This window comes from Zootoca vivipara, chromosome 5 (assembly GCF_963506605.1).
Source record: "Zootoca vivipara chromosome 5, rZooViv1.1, whole genome shotgun sequence".
Classification (NCBI taxonomy): domain Eukaryota; kingdom Metazoa; phylum Chordata; class Lepidosauria; order Squamata; family Lacertidae; genus Zootoca; species Zootoca vivipara.
This window is the reverse complement of record NC_083280.1, coordinates 72,634,372-72,652,301: the sequence shown is the minus strand read 5'-3', so window position 1 is coordinate 72,652,301 and position 17,930 is coordinate 72,634,372. Positions and strand designations below refer to the sequence as shown.

Genomic DNA, 17,930 nt, shown 5'->3' with positions numbered 1-17,930 from the left:
TTATGCTTATACTTTTTTCAATGACTCATTCTGACATTACATTACTGCACACATATTGAACAGATTCTTTTAAAAATATATTGAATGTAAAAGTCATACCTGTGGGCACAACGTCTCCATATGACTGGCTGCTGTTTGGACAATTTTTATTCCTTCTTTGTTTGTTGATACTGAGCAAGCAAGATTAGCCACCTGGAGAAAAAACATTGACATGTTTGCATTTATCCCCAACACAAATACATAGTCCATAAAACATTTCTTTCTAGAACATTATTTTCACAAATAAGCATCCCATACTTGCATATGATTTGACTGCCCTTTAATTTCAGATAGTGTCCTCTATGTATTTAGAAGGGTGATATGCTAAGATGCCAATGACAAGTATACATTCTGTGCATGTGGTCAACAGGAAATTTAAAATGTCTGTCATTATTGTTATATTGCCAGATTTGTATATCTCATAAAGAAATACAGTAGTCATTGTCATTTATTGCAACACTGATGGAGGGAGCAATCTCACCCAGAGAAAAGCTGTGTTTTGCTAAGTAGTCAAGATAATTATAGCACTGCTAGGATAGCTCCTTTTTTGCCATAGCCACACATAACCCTGGATGGCCATTTGTTCAGTGAAATGTTGTAGATTGTAATAGTGACCTGTTGACATAGATGCCTTGATAGAAGCTGGCTGGATAATACATTTGATTGTGTGCTTTGAATTTTGCTTTAAGCCACTGACACTTTTATCTGTTGAGTTGTGAACTTAAGTTATGACCTTTGATTGAAGAAAAAAACCTACTGACAATAATGAAAAATTCTACAAGCAATAGGATCTTTTCAGGACATCAAATTTAAAACATAAGACCTAAATAAAACAGGTTGTCAGCTGGCTATCTTTGTTAAGCTAGCTCCCCACTAACAATTCAGAATTATCAGTTTATATTACCTGAATGGGATGTAATGTTTCCTTAATGGCCAATCTATACACAGGATGGGTTCTGAGATAAGCATTCTACTGGGGATTAGAGTCAGGTTTGTAGAAGAAGGGAAACTTAAATTTGGGCAAAGAGCCAGAAAGTAGTGGGTATTGACCTTTTGGAATCCGATGCAGGATTTATGAATGTGCCTCCTCCTCTAAGTCTTTTGGCTTCCACTATGCTCTGCTTGTATAGATATAGCTCAGGGCAAAAGAACTGGATCTCCCCTAGCCCTTGCAGACAAGTTCACCAACCTATCAAACACCTGTTATAGCAATGGCATCATATGATAATCAGGTCTTTTACTGCCTTTGAAGCACCACTGATCAGATGAGGCTTCAAGGGATTGGCTGTACAATCAAGTTCCCCACACAGGGAACTCTCGTCATGCAGCAAATTCAGGAGATTTGGAGTCATCATCTATAAATTATTTTCTGCAGGGATTGATTTAACTCAATTGCACAACCACACATCTACCTGCCCCACTCTGGATAGCACAGATAACATCAGGTGTGGGGCAGATGAGCATGGTTTGGGGGAAACAACATCAAGGGGCCAAATTGGACCTACGTTATATAAATTGCAGATAAACAGATATTACACAAGTCTTCATTGCTCTCATTATACGGAAACAAATTCTGCAAAGAGCTTACTATTGCTCAGGGAAGCTGTCCAGAGTGGCTGGGACAACCCTGCCAGATGGGTGGGGTATAAATAATAATAAAAAATTTTTTATTATTATTATCAACTAGTGCACCCACTTTGTAACACTGTTTTGTAAAACTGAAACCATTCAAAAGAGGAGGTGAGATGAATGACATCAAAACTGATAATGTTATGTTGGAAGGATGTAGAGACCTTCAGATCACACCAACTGCAAGATATCTCAGGAGTCAACTAAATTTGGCCCAGAAGGCCTAGGTGCAATATTATTTGTTAATTGAAATCACGGTTACAGCCTATCAGTTTGCAACCAATTTTTCAATTTATCTGAGAGACCCTGATTTACCTACTATAAGTTGCCTTTCACCTCTGCCCTAGTTTAACAGCCCTAAATACTACATACAGTATTGTACTTGAATAGGATTGCTGCTGTGTCTCCAAATTGAAAACAATAGCCTTTTTGTTGCAAACACAGTGTAGCAAATAATTGTTTATATCCCTTCAATATTGTTCCTCACTGTAGCTTGAAAAACCTTTGTCTATAGGAAGCCTATCAACTTCTGTTGATCAAAATGCTTTTAGCTTATCAAAAACGGTAAGATAATTTGCTGGAAAAAGAGAAGAGGGAATGATAACAATGCCCCCAATCTGCCAAAATATAATTACAGCTTCAGAATGTCTACAGTTCAGAATGCTAGCATCTTTAATTATTATAAAACTATAAAATAATATCTCATGCATAATCATTCCCCTCTATCTTTAATTATCCCATTAGGGTACAATCAAGATGTAAAGAGCTAAGTTACTTGCCAATGCAAGAATAAGGCCATAGAAACCCAAAATATAATGTGAGATCACTGACGTATTTGGAAATTTGTAGAGTATTACAAGCAAAACATTGTGCTATAATCTATATTATCATCTGGAGATACCACAGACATGCCCTATGAAGAAGCAATCCATTGTTTCAGTGCTACTGAATCTACACAGCTAAGCAAAATACAGGACAATGGATCTCAGAATAACTGGTTTGGTAAAGGCTGCACTAATGCCAAAATTATTTATTAGAGCAAATAAGCAAATTCAAAATTGGAGATGCAGTATGGATAGCAAAAAGCTCATATAAGCACCCAGTGCAATTAAAGTTTCAAAAAAAAGTAGATGATGATTAAAGGATCATTTATGTTTTTGGCAAATAACAGTAAAAAGGATTAGGAAAACCAACTGTGAAACAATGATACCGAAGCAAAATTTAACAAACAAACTGTGAAGGTACAGTTTTAGAGCTTAGCAAATATATGGAGAAAACTGTTCATCTGGAAAACTATTTTCTAAGCAACAGATTAAAAAACACATTGAACTATTAAAGTATCAGCACCAGATACGTTAACACAGAAAACCTGAAGGATATACATAAATACAGGGATCTAGTTTTGGAAAGTAATAACTTAATGGTATTATCAAAGCAGACACCCAAAAATACTGTTAAGAAAAAAAATTAATAGTTTTCTTAAAATAAAATAAAAGAGAGACCCACAGGTCATATCCTACAGATCAATAAACTTACAAGTTTGTCAGAGACATTTCTTTTGTTTGAGAGACTTATTGGAAATGTATCTTAATCCATTCACAAACTCAGGTTTATTCTTTGAAAAGAACAAGCAGACTTTAAAGACTCTGCTTGTACTGATTTACACAGCATTATCCGATTAAGAAATGCACTATTCAAACTGTTTTAATTGTGCTCTTGTGGCCCTTAATGGGATTTTTTATTACAATAGTAATGTAAGTTTTGGAAAGGAATTACTGGAATTTAAAACTGATCATGTACATTGACTGTAAAGGCAAGGTGTAAATAGCTAGAATTCAAAATAACTAAGAGGTAAAACCAAGGTTTCTTGATCAAACTCATATTCCCCCTCTTTACGGAATACTGAGATCTATAATGTATTCTATTGCATACGCAGTAGTATAGATACCAGAAATGAAAATAAGACCCAATAGACTTTAACATTATTTTGCTCCAGGTGGACTTGACTCAATCCAGGGCTGCCTTGACCCAATCTGGAGAAATCCCAGATTGTCCTGAATCGGTTCAGGATCTGGGATTTGTCTGGACTGGATTTATTAGGACTTTATAGGTATGTATGAACTAGCATTTTGGGTTATACCTAGAAATAAACTGAAAGTCATTGCAGATGAAGCAAAACCTCCAAGCAGACAGCCAATCTAGGATAACAAAGATATCTATATCTTAGCAAAGATTTTAAAACATTATTTAGTATGCAGAATAACTTGAGTCTTGTTAAATGCAGCAGTGTTAAAATATATTGAATAATCTGCTGCAGCCAATCTGATGTTAACAAACTTCTGACAAAAAAAACCACTGTAACAAAGCTTAGATTTATGCAGATGGAAACTGCAGCCCTGACAGATAAGATGATTAAAAATGCTTGCTTGTATTAGAGTAGCATTTTCAGCTAAGGCATAAATCTCGAAGATATCCTTCACTATGGAAATACTTCTTATATGAGAGAAAGGGGGGAAATGGATAACCCAAATGGTAGCTTAAACCCCAGTTTGGGGCAGGAGAGAGCACATTGGCTGTGTTAAGGTAAATTCACAGAAGCAAAGTTCCCTGTTCCATCCTCCCCCTTGCAGCCACCCACACCCATGGAAAAGCTTCTCTGGTGAATTGGGAAGCCCTCCTGAACTATGGGAGATGGTGCACAGGAAAGCCTTGGGGAATAAAATGAGACCTGGATCTTAAGCAGTGGTGTGTTCCTCAATCAGTTCCAACCTTCATTTGCATTTCCATCTGGAATTCCATCTGGTCAGAAGAAAGTCCCACTGCATTCAGTGGGGTTTACTCCCAGGTAAATGGGGTTAGGACTGCAGCCATTCAAACAGATGAATGCTACAGTCAAGCTTACCATTGTGTTCACTTAAAATATCCAAGGTGTATCACATACTAAAAGTAATGCATAACAAAAATATCATGAGCATCAGCAACATTCTTTTATTTCACAGCATTTTCTTTTTTTTTCTCCAACTTTCTTCTACACTTGAAATTTCTTGCTGCATTGAGATTCTCACAAATTATATCTTGCTGAAAGCAAATGAAATTCTATTGAGGTCCATGATAAGCTGAGGTGAGTTTTATTCTTTCACCTTTCATTGAGATTGCCAAAGCAAGATGTTAGTATTTTGTGGGTTTCTTTAATATAAAGCAAAAATAATAAAAGTGGATTTACCCAATCAATATTTAAGCAGCTCAGGTTAGGAGACATAGGTGAGAAAAGACAACACAGCCATTATACACACAATAATACACACAAAAGCATGTGACTTGAACAAGGGCTGCTTTTTGAGAGCTAAAGCTCCGTTACCCCTATTGCAGACTGAATCACAAGAAGTATGTTGCCATGGGATGGGGGGGCCGACCATATTAAATGGGCATTGGTATTGGGATTAAATAGGCCACAACTTTATTGATTACAGATGTAAACCGATTTTGGTGAAGGCAATGGGTATGTATCCAAGATCAACCAACCCATGTGCTGGTTAATAATAGATGGGTTGATCCTGGAAACGAGGTCACCATAGCTGCCAAGTTTTCCCTTTTCTCGTGAGGAAGCCTATTCAGCATAAGGGAAAATCCCTGTAAAAAAGGGATAACACTTGGCAGCTATGGAGGTCACCCCCAGGAGATACATCAAGTATGAGGCTTCCTCCAGAGCCACCTCTTGAAGAGCTGCTATGACCCAATCAGTCCCTGTGTGGGCTCCCAGACAGCACTATTCCTTCCCAGACCCCTTTAGCAGGCTATCCATATGTTAAAAATCCAGACTCAATGCCTTAACCACCAAAGTTGTGACAATTGCTATGAGGAAGGTGAAAACATGCAGACAGGCCAATTAGTATGCAGGGAAAATATCTCCCTGGCCCTGAATATGGTGACCAAGTATTCCATAGCAAGGTCCTAACCAGTTCTAGCCCACTTACCTTTGGGTATGACCATAACACAATAGAGCGGGAGGGTGGGAAATCTGGCATTGTCCAGAAATAAAGGCCAGAGCCCGGGCACCACTCCCTTTTATACTGAGGAAGCAAAGCTGGCTTTGGCCAGGTCTCCACCCCCACCCAGCCTCTCCAGCCCTGATGTAATTGGACCACGTCTTGGACCTCAACATGTTATAATTGTGTGACCAGAAGGGTAGCCCCAATGTTCTCCCTCCAACCGCATGAACGATAAACCCCCTAGGGTTCCATGATCTGTGGCATAGCCGCACCAGGCCGCAAAGCCCCCCATATCCCATGAGTAAGTGGCTATTCCCAATGGCTTCTTTACTGAAAATTGCCCCCTGCAGCTGCTTTTCCCTAAACAGACAAGATTATTATTATTATTATTATTATTATTATTATTATTATTATTATTATTATTGCTGTGTGAGGCCCTCCTGCTTTGCTTCAGGGCCCACTTTGGTAGATCCAGCCCTTCAGTTCAGATTGCTTCATTATCCAGAGCTTTGGGCCTCCCATTGACTTGCATTGGGAAACCAAACTGCATACCCTGCAAGTGCCCCCCCCCCACAGAACATCCCATTTTTTCTGCCGATATCTCATCCCCCAAAAAACACACAGCACCCCAAGGAAAGAAGGTAGGAAGGAACATTGCGGGTTGGGTGTAATGCAAGATCATACATTCAAATTTTTATGCATCTCTCTCATTTAAACTATAACTTCCAAACTCTGCATGACAACTGCATTGACAGAAAGTCTCCCTATCTCTGTGTGTACTAATTAAATAGATAATGAGACAAAATAAATGAATGTAAACATCTGGGGTAACTGTGACACAATTATCCCACATTTTATTGATTGATTAACTTTGTATACTGCCCTATACCCACAGGTCTCAGGGCAGTTCACAGGATAAAATCACAATATAAAAACAGATACATAATCAAAATAAAAACAAGAACAACCCAATCCCCTCCAACAGATTTTAAAAGGGCACTGAATGTCAGTCAATCAAAGACGTGGTTAAAGAGGAACATTCCACCTATTATTGCCCATCTCTATTATTGCCCATCTATTATTGTCCTTACACATCAAAATGTATCTTAAAATAGAAACTGGTGGTTTTTTCTAAATCTGTGTTCAAAAAACACATATAGAACTAGATAGGTTTAAGCTCCATTTTATAGTTTTATTATTTTGTATTTGCAGAACTTTAGAGATGACTTTGCCAGGCCAAATACACACACTGCAAGTCATGGAACCCATACAGCACTTTTGTATTATTTATTTTCTCCTCCCAATACATTTGTGCCAAAGAAAGTTATTCCACATTTTTGTATATGGTAAGGCTCAGCTGACCTGTTATGGCCTCCTTTTACCATTGCACAGCTCAATGCAAAGAGTCTCTGCTGTGGTCTCCGCTGAATACTGAGAGTTTTAAATCTCATTTAAGTCAATTATATTTGGGGGCACTTTGCAGGATCAGATCAATAATGTCAAATCAATAAGCTTTACATTCAGCATAAGATGTCTGAATTGCACATTTAATCTTAAGCATTTGACAGGCAGAAGTTTACAAAGCCAAATATTTTGTCTAAGAACTATGTTTCTTTAGTCTTATTTACCAAAACTAATCCAACAGATGCCCAGATATACTAATTCTGCCCAAAAGGATAAACTGCAATCTGTGTGTTTTTGGTAAAAAGTACAACAGCGCACCTTGCGGTAGTTTATGCTGGAAATGCACTACTACTGATCTGGCTAATCTTTAACCTGGGGAAATTGTAACCATTGAGCATGTCTAATTATTTAACCCTTAGCATTTATCTATTTCTGTTTCTAACTATGAAATGATCAGACTGTATCTCCTATTAATAGAGAGACATAACTACTTTCACTGAGATGCAGCTCTGAGGGCCTTCTGGCAGTTATCTCATTGTGAGAAATGAGGTTATAGGGACCCAGGCAGTGGGCCTTCTTGGAAGTTGTGGAACGCCCTCACATCAGATGTCAAGGAAATAAAATGACTATCTGACTTTTAGAAGACATCTGAAGGCAGCCCTGTAGAGGGAAGCTTTTAATGTTTGATGCTTTAATTTGTTGGAAGCTGCCCAGAATGGCTGGGACAACCCAGTCAGATGGGCAACATATTATTATTTACAACAACAACAACAACAACAACTTGGAATGGCATGGGATCCCTCCTGCCTTTTGGTTTTGAATTTCCAGAGCATATTTATTACACAAATTCCTCTACAGGGCAGAAAAGAAGTTCATGAACTTGTTACCTTCCAATAAAGCTGAGCTTGTTCATGACTTAGGAAGACACTGTACAGACAACTATTATCAGTTATATTAAAATTTGCTTTCTACTGCATGAATTCAACAAGGTTTTATTTTGTTGCCATTTTAATGGAAACAAGAACATTTATATGTTATGCATATAAAATAAGATGAAGTTCCTGAAGGCTAAAAGTGAGAAAATGTGATGAGTTCGAGAGCATATAAACCTATCTGGCAAAACAGCAATAGGCTGTATTACTACACCTGAGATGAAAATGGTTTAAGGTATAACACCAGAGATATTTTAACTTCTAAACAGTAGTTTTCTCATTCTCTGAAGTTACTTGGTGAGAAAAAACAACCAGAAACTAAAGGATATACAAATATCATTTAAAGCTTCAAAATACTACAATGCTGAGCAAAGAAAACAAGTTAACATTTGGAAGAAGCCCTTCCAGAGGCAAGATCAAAAGCCACAATGTGTAGGAAGATCATATTTTATCTTGAAACAAGGAGACTGATATTTTGATTGTTTGAACGTTTATTTGCTTTAGTTTTTTGCTACCATAAACAAAAGCTATTTTTGTCATTTTATATCATATAAGTCAATAATAACTGCTTTGGCGAAGGTATTTATCCACATAGCAGTACTATATTTTTTGCTCCATAAGACACACTTTTTCCCTCCTAAAAAGTAAGGGGAAATGTCTGTGCATCTTATAAAGCGAATGCTGCGCGGAGGAAGGACGAACAGGCGCCATGGCTGCCTTTCCTTCCCTCCTCTCTGGCTCAATTTAAAGCAGCAAGGTGGGGCAGGAGCCACTTACACGGGTGTAAAGCAAGCACAGCAGGAGCCATGTAATCTCTCCACCCCTGTGCTCAGCCGCCCCATTGGGATCACCTCCCTCAGCTTGGTAAATAGATTGCATGTCATACACAATTTGTAAAAGCTGCACAGTGTGGTGGTATGATAAATATAACTATCCCTCTGTCTCTTATTCTTCCGTGTCCAGGTTTGCTTTCATTAGGTTGACAATCATAGCTTTGGTGATTTGACAATGTGATTCTATCATTCTGTTATGAGAAAGCTTACTAACTTGCCTCCATATCTTCTCAAACTATCAATTGAAATAGATGGCCAATTGAATTATGCCCTCCTACTTGAGGTTTTGATGGGGGGGGGGAGTGATGCACATAAAACGGGAGAATCTGATATCTTTAATGTTGATTTTTTTTTCTATATTACTGTTCTCTAAAACATAGATGGCTGCTTTAAAAACCAATAAGAATGGAGAAGACTCACATGCCAAAAATATCCTGCTGTGAAAATAACACCTTTGAATAAAATGAGGCAAAGAACTGCTTCTTAGGACTGCTTTGGTGCATTTTGTAGATCATTGACTACAAAATACATGTGAAGTACATCAGCCTTGAATGACACATACAAGCAGAAGTCACTTCTTTTCCTGACAAAAGGGGCAGGGAATGTGTGGCTCTCTAGAGGTTGTTGGACTACAGCTCCCATCAGCCCTTTTGGTTGGCCACGCTGACTGGAGCTGGCTGGAGTTGGAATATATCAACATCTGAACGGTTACAGGTTCCTTACACCTACCCTATAAAATACATATGCATGCATAAAAAAGGAGATGATGTGCTGGCAAAGGCACTGTATGAGATCCTATACTGAACAAAGACTTTCTGCTTGTATCTAAGATATGCATGCAATTCAGTATCCCTGGTATCCAACAACTAGATGCTCTCTCTCCACTGCTTCTATCATTAGCTCCACCCTTGTTTACATTGAGTTCCTAAGTGCAGAGACTCCATAAAAGTCATTCATGCTTCATGGGCTATGTAAAAATATATAAATAACCCCCATGCAAATGCATCCCAATTTGAAACATTAATTATGTTGTAGAGGCTCAAATACAGCATTGCTAACTATTCACAAGCATGAAAAACTATGGGAGAAATTCAGTGTTGTTCAAAGACAATCATTCTGTTTCGCCAAACAGAACGATGCCCCTCTTGTAACTCTGTGTGCTGTTCTGGGGCTTCTGCCAACCTGCCCCCCCCCGTCACCAATTTAGGGGGTGCGGAAAGGAGAAGAGTGGGGAAAGCCCCCCTGGGTAAGCAGAACTCCCTGCAGAGGGCTTCAGCTGGACTCATTTGTTGTATCCCACTTTATATGTGGTATTCATCTAAGCCCTACTCAGAGTAGACTTATTGGAATCAATGAACCTAAGGTAGCCATGTCCATTAACCTCTATGGGTCTACTCTGAGTAGGACTAGTATTGAATACCACCTGTTATAATCAAAGCAGAAATCCATTATGATAGCTACCACTAATTTGGCTTCATCAACCCCAACACCTCCAGCAACCTCTCCAAAAGGAAGCTGAAAGGGTACTGAAAAACTGCTCTACAGTTCATTCTCTGAACTACATCCGGGCCTTCCCAGATACCTGGAGTGGCCATCTAATTACTATTTTTTAAAATAATCATTTTTATTTTATTTTTTCAGTATGTGGTGACATTTTAATACAGAAACCTTCTTCAAGCATTCAAAGCAATGTGTGGGTCTGAAAATCAGATACACATGCACTGGCCATGTCCCCAACATCCCCAGGGGGAACATGCTCCGCCCCTACCTGTGTGTGCAGAACACAAGGTTCTGCAATGGGATGTTAACGACATTCAGTTGAACATGGTTAGAATCTGATGGGCAAGGAGCAATCTAACCTCTCCCTGCAGATCTTCACAGGTCTGGAAATGCATCAGTACCTGCACCCCTTACCCAACTTGAGCCCCCACCCATTCTTTTGAATGTTTGAAGAGCAGGGAGGCTGACTTGAATAAAATATTGTGAGGGCCCAGGTAAGCCCCACCCCGCATAACACACCATTTGAATGTGAATGGCCATCAACTTTGTGGGGGCCCAGCCCCCTCAAATATTTTATTGTGGGGGCTGAAACCCCCACAGCTCCTAGAAGTTGGCTCCTACGTTGAAGAATGATTCTATCTTGGGATATGTTAGGGTTTTTAAGGTAAACTTCCGCTAAGTTCAATGGACTTTAATGTCTTTAACTCTGTGCCTGATTGGACCATTGGCCTAGTGTTTTCTATAACAGTTTAAAATCCATTTGAATTAGCTTATTCACAGTTGGTTATTATGCATTAGCTTCCCCCCACATGCAGTTGATCACAGAGCCAAAATGATCTAGTGGATCTGTCTAGTGGATCTGAAGGAAATAGTGAAGCTCCCTTTTCACATATGCAGAGCCGCATGGGAACTGCTTTCGTTTGGCACTTTCCCATGCCATTCAGAGCCAGCCCAAGACATTTTGCTGCACGAGGAAGAGCAGAAAATGGCATTCCCAACCAACACCAAGTGCATAGTACCCAAGGCCAGCCAAGTTATTCTGGCACCTTAGATAGAAAATCCCACAATCACCTCTGGCAATAAAAGAAATACAATTCAATAATGATTTGCGGCTGCTTCATGACCCCTAAATCATCTGCCTGAGACAGCCACCTCACATGAGTTTGTCTCACTGGTATGCCAACCATGCTAGGGGAGCAAACTGCATGCAGTACACCTTTCTAACCATTTAACACCTCTCAGAAATTGCCGTCTGAGGCAACTGCCTCACTCTGCCTTACAGTAGCCCTGCTCAGGAAGCAAGTTAAACAACTTAGCCAGTCAGCTAATGACCATCTGTATTTCCACCCCTCTTGCGATTATGCTTATAAGAAAATGGCCAAAAGAGCAAGTGGAGTAATTTTGGGGTGCAATTTCCCAAGGTTACAGGAATATATGAATTACATCAGAAACAAAGGCCACAGTGTTGTACTACATCCTTGTTGACTGTGCCAGTTTAGATTGCTTGCAGTAGTCTCTTTGCTTCTTTCTATACACCTTTATATGCCCTTGCAGGAAGTCTTACACAGATGCATTGTATTTATATGAAAAATTCGTCAGAGAACCTATATGCTTACTAATAAATAATGGTTCTGGTTTATATTTCTAAGGAGGAAGATCTATTGAGGTATATAGGGATTCTATTTAACAGTGCTTTTTATGTGTATTTATGAATGCTGTATACATTTTCATTGTGGTGTATAACTTATATAGAGTGGAATATTTGGTTTATGGGGGGAAACTATATTTCACTGGGTTGAAAAACTGACCTCCGACATGCAGTAAAATAATACTACAAGGCTAGTTGATGTTTCAACCTCTTTCTCAATGTGAAACTGAGCTTTAGCAGAGCTCTTCTGGATGTCAAATACTGAGCAATAACCAGCACACAACATTTTGGTTACTCGTCTAACTATAATTTCTATATCATTTAGAATTCTTTATGTTAAAAGATAAAACATATTTCATGTTACAATATAATCCCCCCCATCCATCATGTACACTAGCCCAGTTCAGACAGTTGTTCAAGTCCTCATAAACTATGGTTATGCTGTGAATGGGTGTTTTGGCCCAGCACTTCTCTCCTCACCCCTTCTCTCTCCTCCACTTTTGTAAGCTGCCTTCAGCATGTAGAGTCTGGCTTGAGTTAAACCAGTGTTCCCTATTACTAGGGAACTCTGGCCTAACGTCAGTTAACCAATAAAGCCAGAGTACCCTGGTTCGGACATAATCAGGAACTTTGGAATAGGCTGTGTAGACATCACCAGCTTAAAAAAGCAGCTAGGACATGCTTTCTGTCAGTTTGGATCAAACCTGTTTGGGGGCGGGGGGGGATGCATCAAAATGCGGTATTTCATAAGAAACAACAGGATAGATAAGGATTGTGGCTAATGTGTGTACACCACTTTCCAGACCAGTATGACCCAGGATCTTTATACTAAAGTTGCATGGTGGGAGGAGGGAAGGGGTGAAGTTCAGACCTGATGCCCAACCTGATTTCAAAAACTATTTTTTACGAAGTCTCAATGATTATCCAAACTGGGCCACTGTGTTTATCAACCTCTTTACTATTTAAGAAGTATGTTTAAATGTTATTCTATTGAGACATTTTTTCAAAATTTGCATATTTATATTTGATAACCACAGGCACTACACTACAAATCTGAACATTCACTCCCTTAGAATATGCATCCCTTTTAAAATTATCATAGAAAGCATAATTTAGGTTTCAATCGTACAGTCACTTGTGAGTAAGGGCCACTGAACTCAATGGGGATTACTTCTGAGTATATAGGATTGCACTGCTAAATTATTTTCCTTCTAGGAAAAGGATTGTTTTAGTTATGTACTATGTTATTAATGTCACATCTGCTATTGATTTGAAAAGATTACACAGCATACCCACAGGATGATTATCTTTGCCCTACTGCCGCTGTAACTTTCTTGTTAACGAGGGAAGTGTCTTACGGAATCATATAATCCTTGAAATGTTCACTGTAATTTTATTTGTCAAGGTACTAAATGGTTGAATTGGCTACTTAATAAATAAACAAGCAGTGTGGAAAGTATTACTTTTCATCCTCTTACTAAATTTGGCATCCATTTTGGTACAGTCCTAAAATAAAAGTTGTTTTTAACTGCAAAGGGCAGGACCTTAACTGCCCTTCTAACCCTTGCATGCTTCCAACCCCTGGATCCAACAAGTGCTAAAATATAATCCTAGCTAGCTTCTTTGGTGAGGCAATTGCCTGGGTGATGGGCCATTAAGGGGAGCAAAGGAAAGAGGTTCTGTCCCAAAGCTCCTTTTTTTGCAGGACAGGAGAAAATGCTTCTTCACACAATGCATCATTAATATATGGAATTTACTGCCACAAGATGTGCCACTTTGTTAAATTGATTTAAAGTGGTTTTGGACAATAGCCACAATGCCCATATGCTACTGTCAGGTCCCAAGGCAGGATGCTGCTGAATGGCTGTAGCTTGGAAGCAACAGTGGAAGGAGTCTGCTGGTAAGCTTTCCATGGGAATCTGCTTGGCCACTGGGGGGGGGGAGATGCTGGACCCAATAGATTACTTTCAGATCAGACTAAACTTTTTGTAATTAAAGTCAGTATTCTGGCATTGTGAGAACTCTTAATTAATGTACACATTGCAACTAAAGGCAAGAGATTGAATTTATAATGTTAGAAACCTAAGACCTTTCAGCCTAATGGATTTATAAAGTGCTTTGACACTACCTTTCCTATTCAGCTGGCCCATGAGAGCAGTTCAGGAAAGGGAGACTTAATGAGATCTAAGCAGCACCAGATAAATGCAGGGCTGTTAAAGTAAACAAAAATCCCATTTGGTTTGTCAGTTTATTGCAAAGTATATTGACTGTAAATACTAATGTTCACAGCCACTAGATAAGGGCTGGTATGTTCTGCTGACAAAGAAACAATCTAAACTCAAGCAATATGCTTCAAAAGCAAGACTTTTTCTGCAATTGCATCTTAACAACTGCAGAAAGTATTTCCTAAATTATCATTGAGGAAAACAAAAGCAGCAGCACAATCCAGGATGCATTTACTCAGGGAGATGTGCCAATGAGTTCCAGGGCTTACTTCTAAGTAAATCTGTAGAGGATTGTGGCCATACATGGAAACGTCATTGAGTTCAGTGGGACTTACTTCCGGGTAAGTGTTTTCAGAATTACAGCTTCAGTCTTGTAAATGGGACAACATATATGTATATCACCAAGCAACCCCATAAAAGGATGAAAAGATCCCAGAAACCAAAAATGTTTACACATCAGCCAATATGCATATGTCCTGCACCATATTCTTCTTCAGAACCTGCTTCACAGCAACCTGAATTTGCTGGCATTAAAAAGTAATTATTTCACAGAGCCCACTTTGACATTACTGCCCATATTACTTACAGGCAGACTCCTAGCCTCGGTATTCCCATCTGTAATACAGGTAGATAATGTATGAGAAGCATTTTGAAAACAAGGTACCAAGAGTGGGGAACCTAACAGGACTGATGGGAGTTGGAGTCCTACAACATCTGGGAGACCACAGGGTCACTATCCTGCATAATACAAACACAAAGCAGTATTATTGCTTAGGGATGCCTGTTTTATTTATATTATGTACATTTTTAATGAAAAAGGCAGCATATAAATTTATAAAAGAAATAAAGAAGTGTCCATTATTTGTACTAAAAGTAACTCAGTGATATTTTAACACAAATAACATTTAAATTTCTATCTTGTTCTATCTTGTTCTAGATATGAGATTAGCAGTCCACAAAATACTAGCACCACAATCCAACAACGATCACTTATAGTAAGGGATAGTTTTGAACTATATGTTCCTCATCTGGCATAGCAAAAACATAAATGCAAGTTAGTAAGTAGCACATTTCACTGTGGATATAGACGTAACACATATCCTCCTGTCAAGTTATCTGTTGTCCTTGTCTCCTGCTACTTAGGGCAGGACACCTGTCATAGACATGTTCCTATTTCATCCCATGGGCACATCCCAACAATACTCCCTTTACCTGGCTCAAGTGGCAGACTTGTGTCACCGGAAAGCACAAAGGGCTAGAGAAAGTGGATATTAAATAATGTGTTTTGTTGGGAGATTTTAACAGCTATTTCAAGAAAAATAAGCTTTAAGAAGTCTGATATACTGTTTGTACCCACAAGTGTACAGTGGCCAAAAATGGCTAAACGAAACTATTTGTCAAAAAAGTGGAACTCCTCCATAAACCTTTATAAATATCATAAATCTCTGCTGCTTAAACTAAAGCCCTCACTATAGGTCTCTTGTTTCTGCTCTTTTATAAATCTCTGTTCTCTTGCTTATAAGCATTGGGTTATTTATCTATATATTTATATTTTAGCTTTTCTCCCCTATTTTTAAATTATATATGTATATATATATATTTCATTATCTTCTCCAAGCCTTATAGATGATAATGAACATGTAATGGTCATGTGAACCTCCTCCTGTCAACTTGATCTGATTCACATGGAACTCCCGAAATGTATCACCAGCCAGGTTTCAATGCCAGTGGTTCACCTTAATCAATGCATAAAAGCAATCATAGACAGGGAGCTCAGGAGTGACCATGTCAATTGCCCCTTCCATCTTATCATTGATAGGGTTGCCAGCCACATCATCAAAGAAAGATCCCAGGACATTCAGGGATTCCTGAATGTCCCCCAAAGCAGATATAGGGGAGTTGCAGGGGTGTGCAAGGGGAGGAGGAGGGAAGCTCTGTTGCACTAGAGATAGTTCCTGCATTCCACTTGACCGGATTAGTTGAAAACAGCCTAGGGTCCTGAGGTTAGCTAATACCATCCTGAAAACCATCTCCGCCATCTCAGGGAAGAAGACTGCTATGCAGCAGGGTGGATGGTATATAACCAGAATCCCTACTTTGGTCCAGTACTAGGTGCAAAGCCTCTGACCAGGACCCAGGCTGGTCTCCTGGCAAGGGTGATTGAATCCTGGTGGTCAACAACAACTCCTCCACTCAAGGCTGTGATGGTGCTGTGCCAAGTACTCAGATGGACAGAACTGAGTCACATCCAGACCACCCAGTTTGATGTTGGTTCATCCGCAATCAAATGGTGAATGAGTGGAAGATCTGGTGTTCACCAATAGCACTGCTAGTCTAGAGGGCTGGCAGGCATGATAAATCAAATCCTGGAGATAGGCAACCAATTCAAAACAGAAGAACTTCTGATACTGACGGTCCCTTCTCCTTACTGGCATGACTGCCAGCCTCTCTCATATCTCCCCTCTTCTGTGAGTAGTGCATTTGAGACACAACTCTCACTGCACATGTCTGGTGCACAAAAATAGACAAGCATAACTGACAGCAACCAGGTACACAAGCCCCACTCTAGGAATTCATACAACTAATATCAAAACCAGAGTACAGACTAGGCTTAGATGTTGGCTTATTTGTTTTCAGTGTTTATACTTGATTTGCTTTTACTTGCCCATTTTTCTCTGTGGGACTACAACTCTTCTCAGGCTGGATCTCTAATGTACTATTATACCACAAAGGATGGCTGATGGCTTTTCAGTGCCTCCTGTTCACCAGTGAAATAACTAATAGTTAGGAGGCATACATTGCCAGACTGTACCACCAGCAGCCACCAGAAGTTAGAAAAAAAACATCTCATACCTTAGATTGCTTTGGTTGCTTCCTTGTCTGCCTGACTTCCCAATGACAGGTTAAACTTACATTCGAGAGAATGGGAGAGTGAAACAGACTGTTAAGAAATTAATTTCTGCTTTAAGGTGCAAAGAATAGTGGCAGATGAGCAAGGGGACATTGCCTGCCTTTCTCTTTCAGGTAGGAAGCAGGTATGTGATGGCATGTTGGTCAGTTTCTATTTCCATCAATGTAAGGGCACTGGGATGCAGGTGGCGCTGTGGGTTAAACCACTGAGCCTAGGGCTTGCCGATCAGAAGGTCGGCGGTTCGAATCCCCGCGACGGGGTGAGCTCCGTTTGAAAGCACATCAATGTGTAAGTAGATTAATAGGTACTGCTCCGGCGGGAAGGTAAACGGCTTTTCCGTGTGTTGCTCTGGTTCGCCAGAAGCGGCTTTGTCATGCTGGCCACATGACCTGGAAGCTGTACGGCGGCTCCCTCGGCCAATAACGCGAGATGAGCACCGCAACACCAGAGTCGGTCACGACTGGACCTAATGGTCTGGGGTCCCTTTACCTTTACCTTTAAGGGCACAGAAGTCAGTCACTGTTCTGGCAGCATGAGGTCACAATCCCTCATCAACATGATGTCATAATGACACTTCGGAGTGCAAAAGGCATTGGTCAGAAGCAGCTTATATAGGCACAGTCTCTTTTTCATTTATGTAGGCATGTTCAAGAGCATATGAGTATGTCTCTTATTGAGATGGGAAGTAACTGCATGATATAACAGGGTGACCACTTGCAGAGTCTGCTAAAGATGGGCACAGCTGCGGGTACTGACATGCCATCCCAGATACAGCAAAGCTTCCGCTTTCATTGGTGCCATGGGGGAGCAGATTAGGAGA

General features: G+C 39.7%; 1 protein-coding gene across 2 annotated transcripts in view; it reads right to left on the bottom strand.

Moving 5' to 3' along the window:
- The window catches only part of CTNNA3 (catenin alpha 3), a 550,231-nt gene that overhangs the window by 200,931 nt on the left and 331,370 nt on the right, over positions 1 to 17,930 (bottom strand). For both annotated transcript variants that reach the window (XM_035137674.2, XM_035137677.2), the window contains exon 10: positions 100 to 192. In XM_035137674.2, the coding sequence (XP_034993565.2) occupies positions 100 to 192 (93 nt within the window). The remainder of the gene's footprint in view (positions 1 to 99; positions 193 to 17,930) is intronic.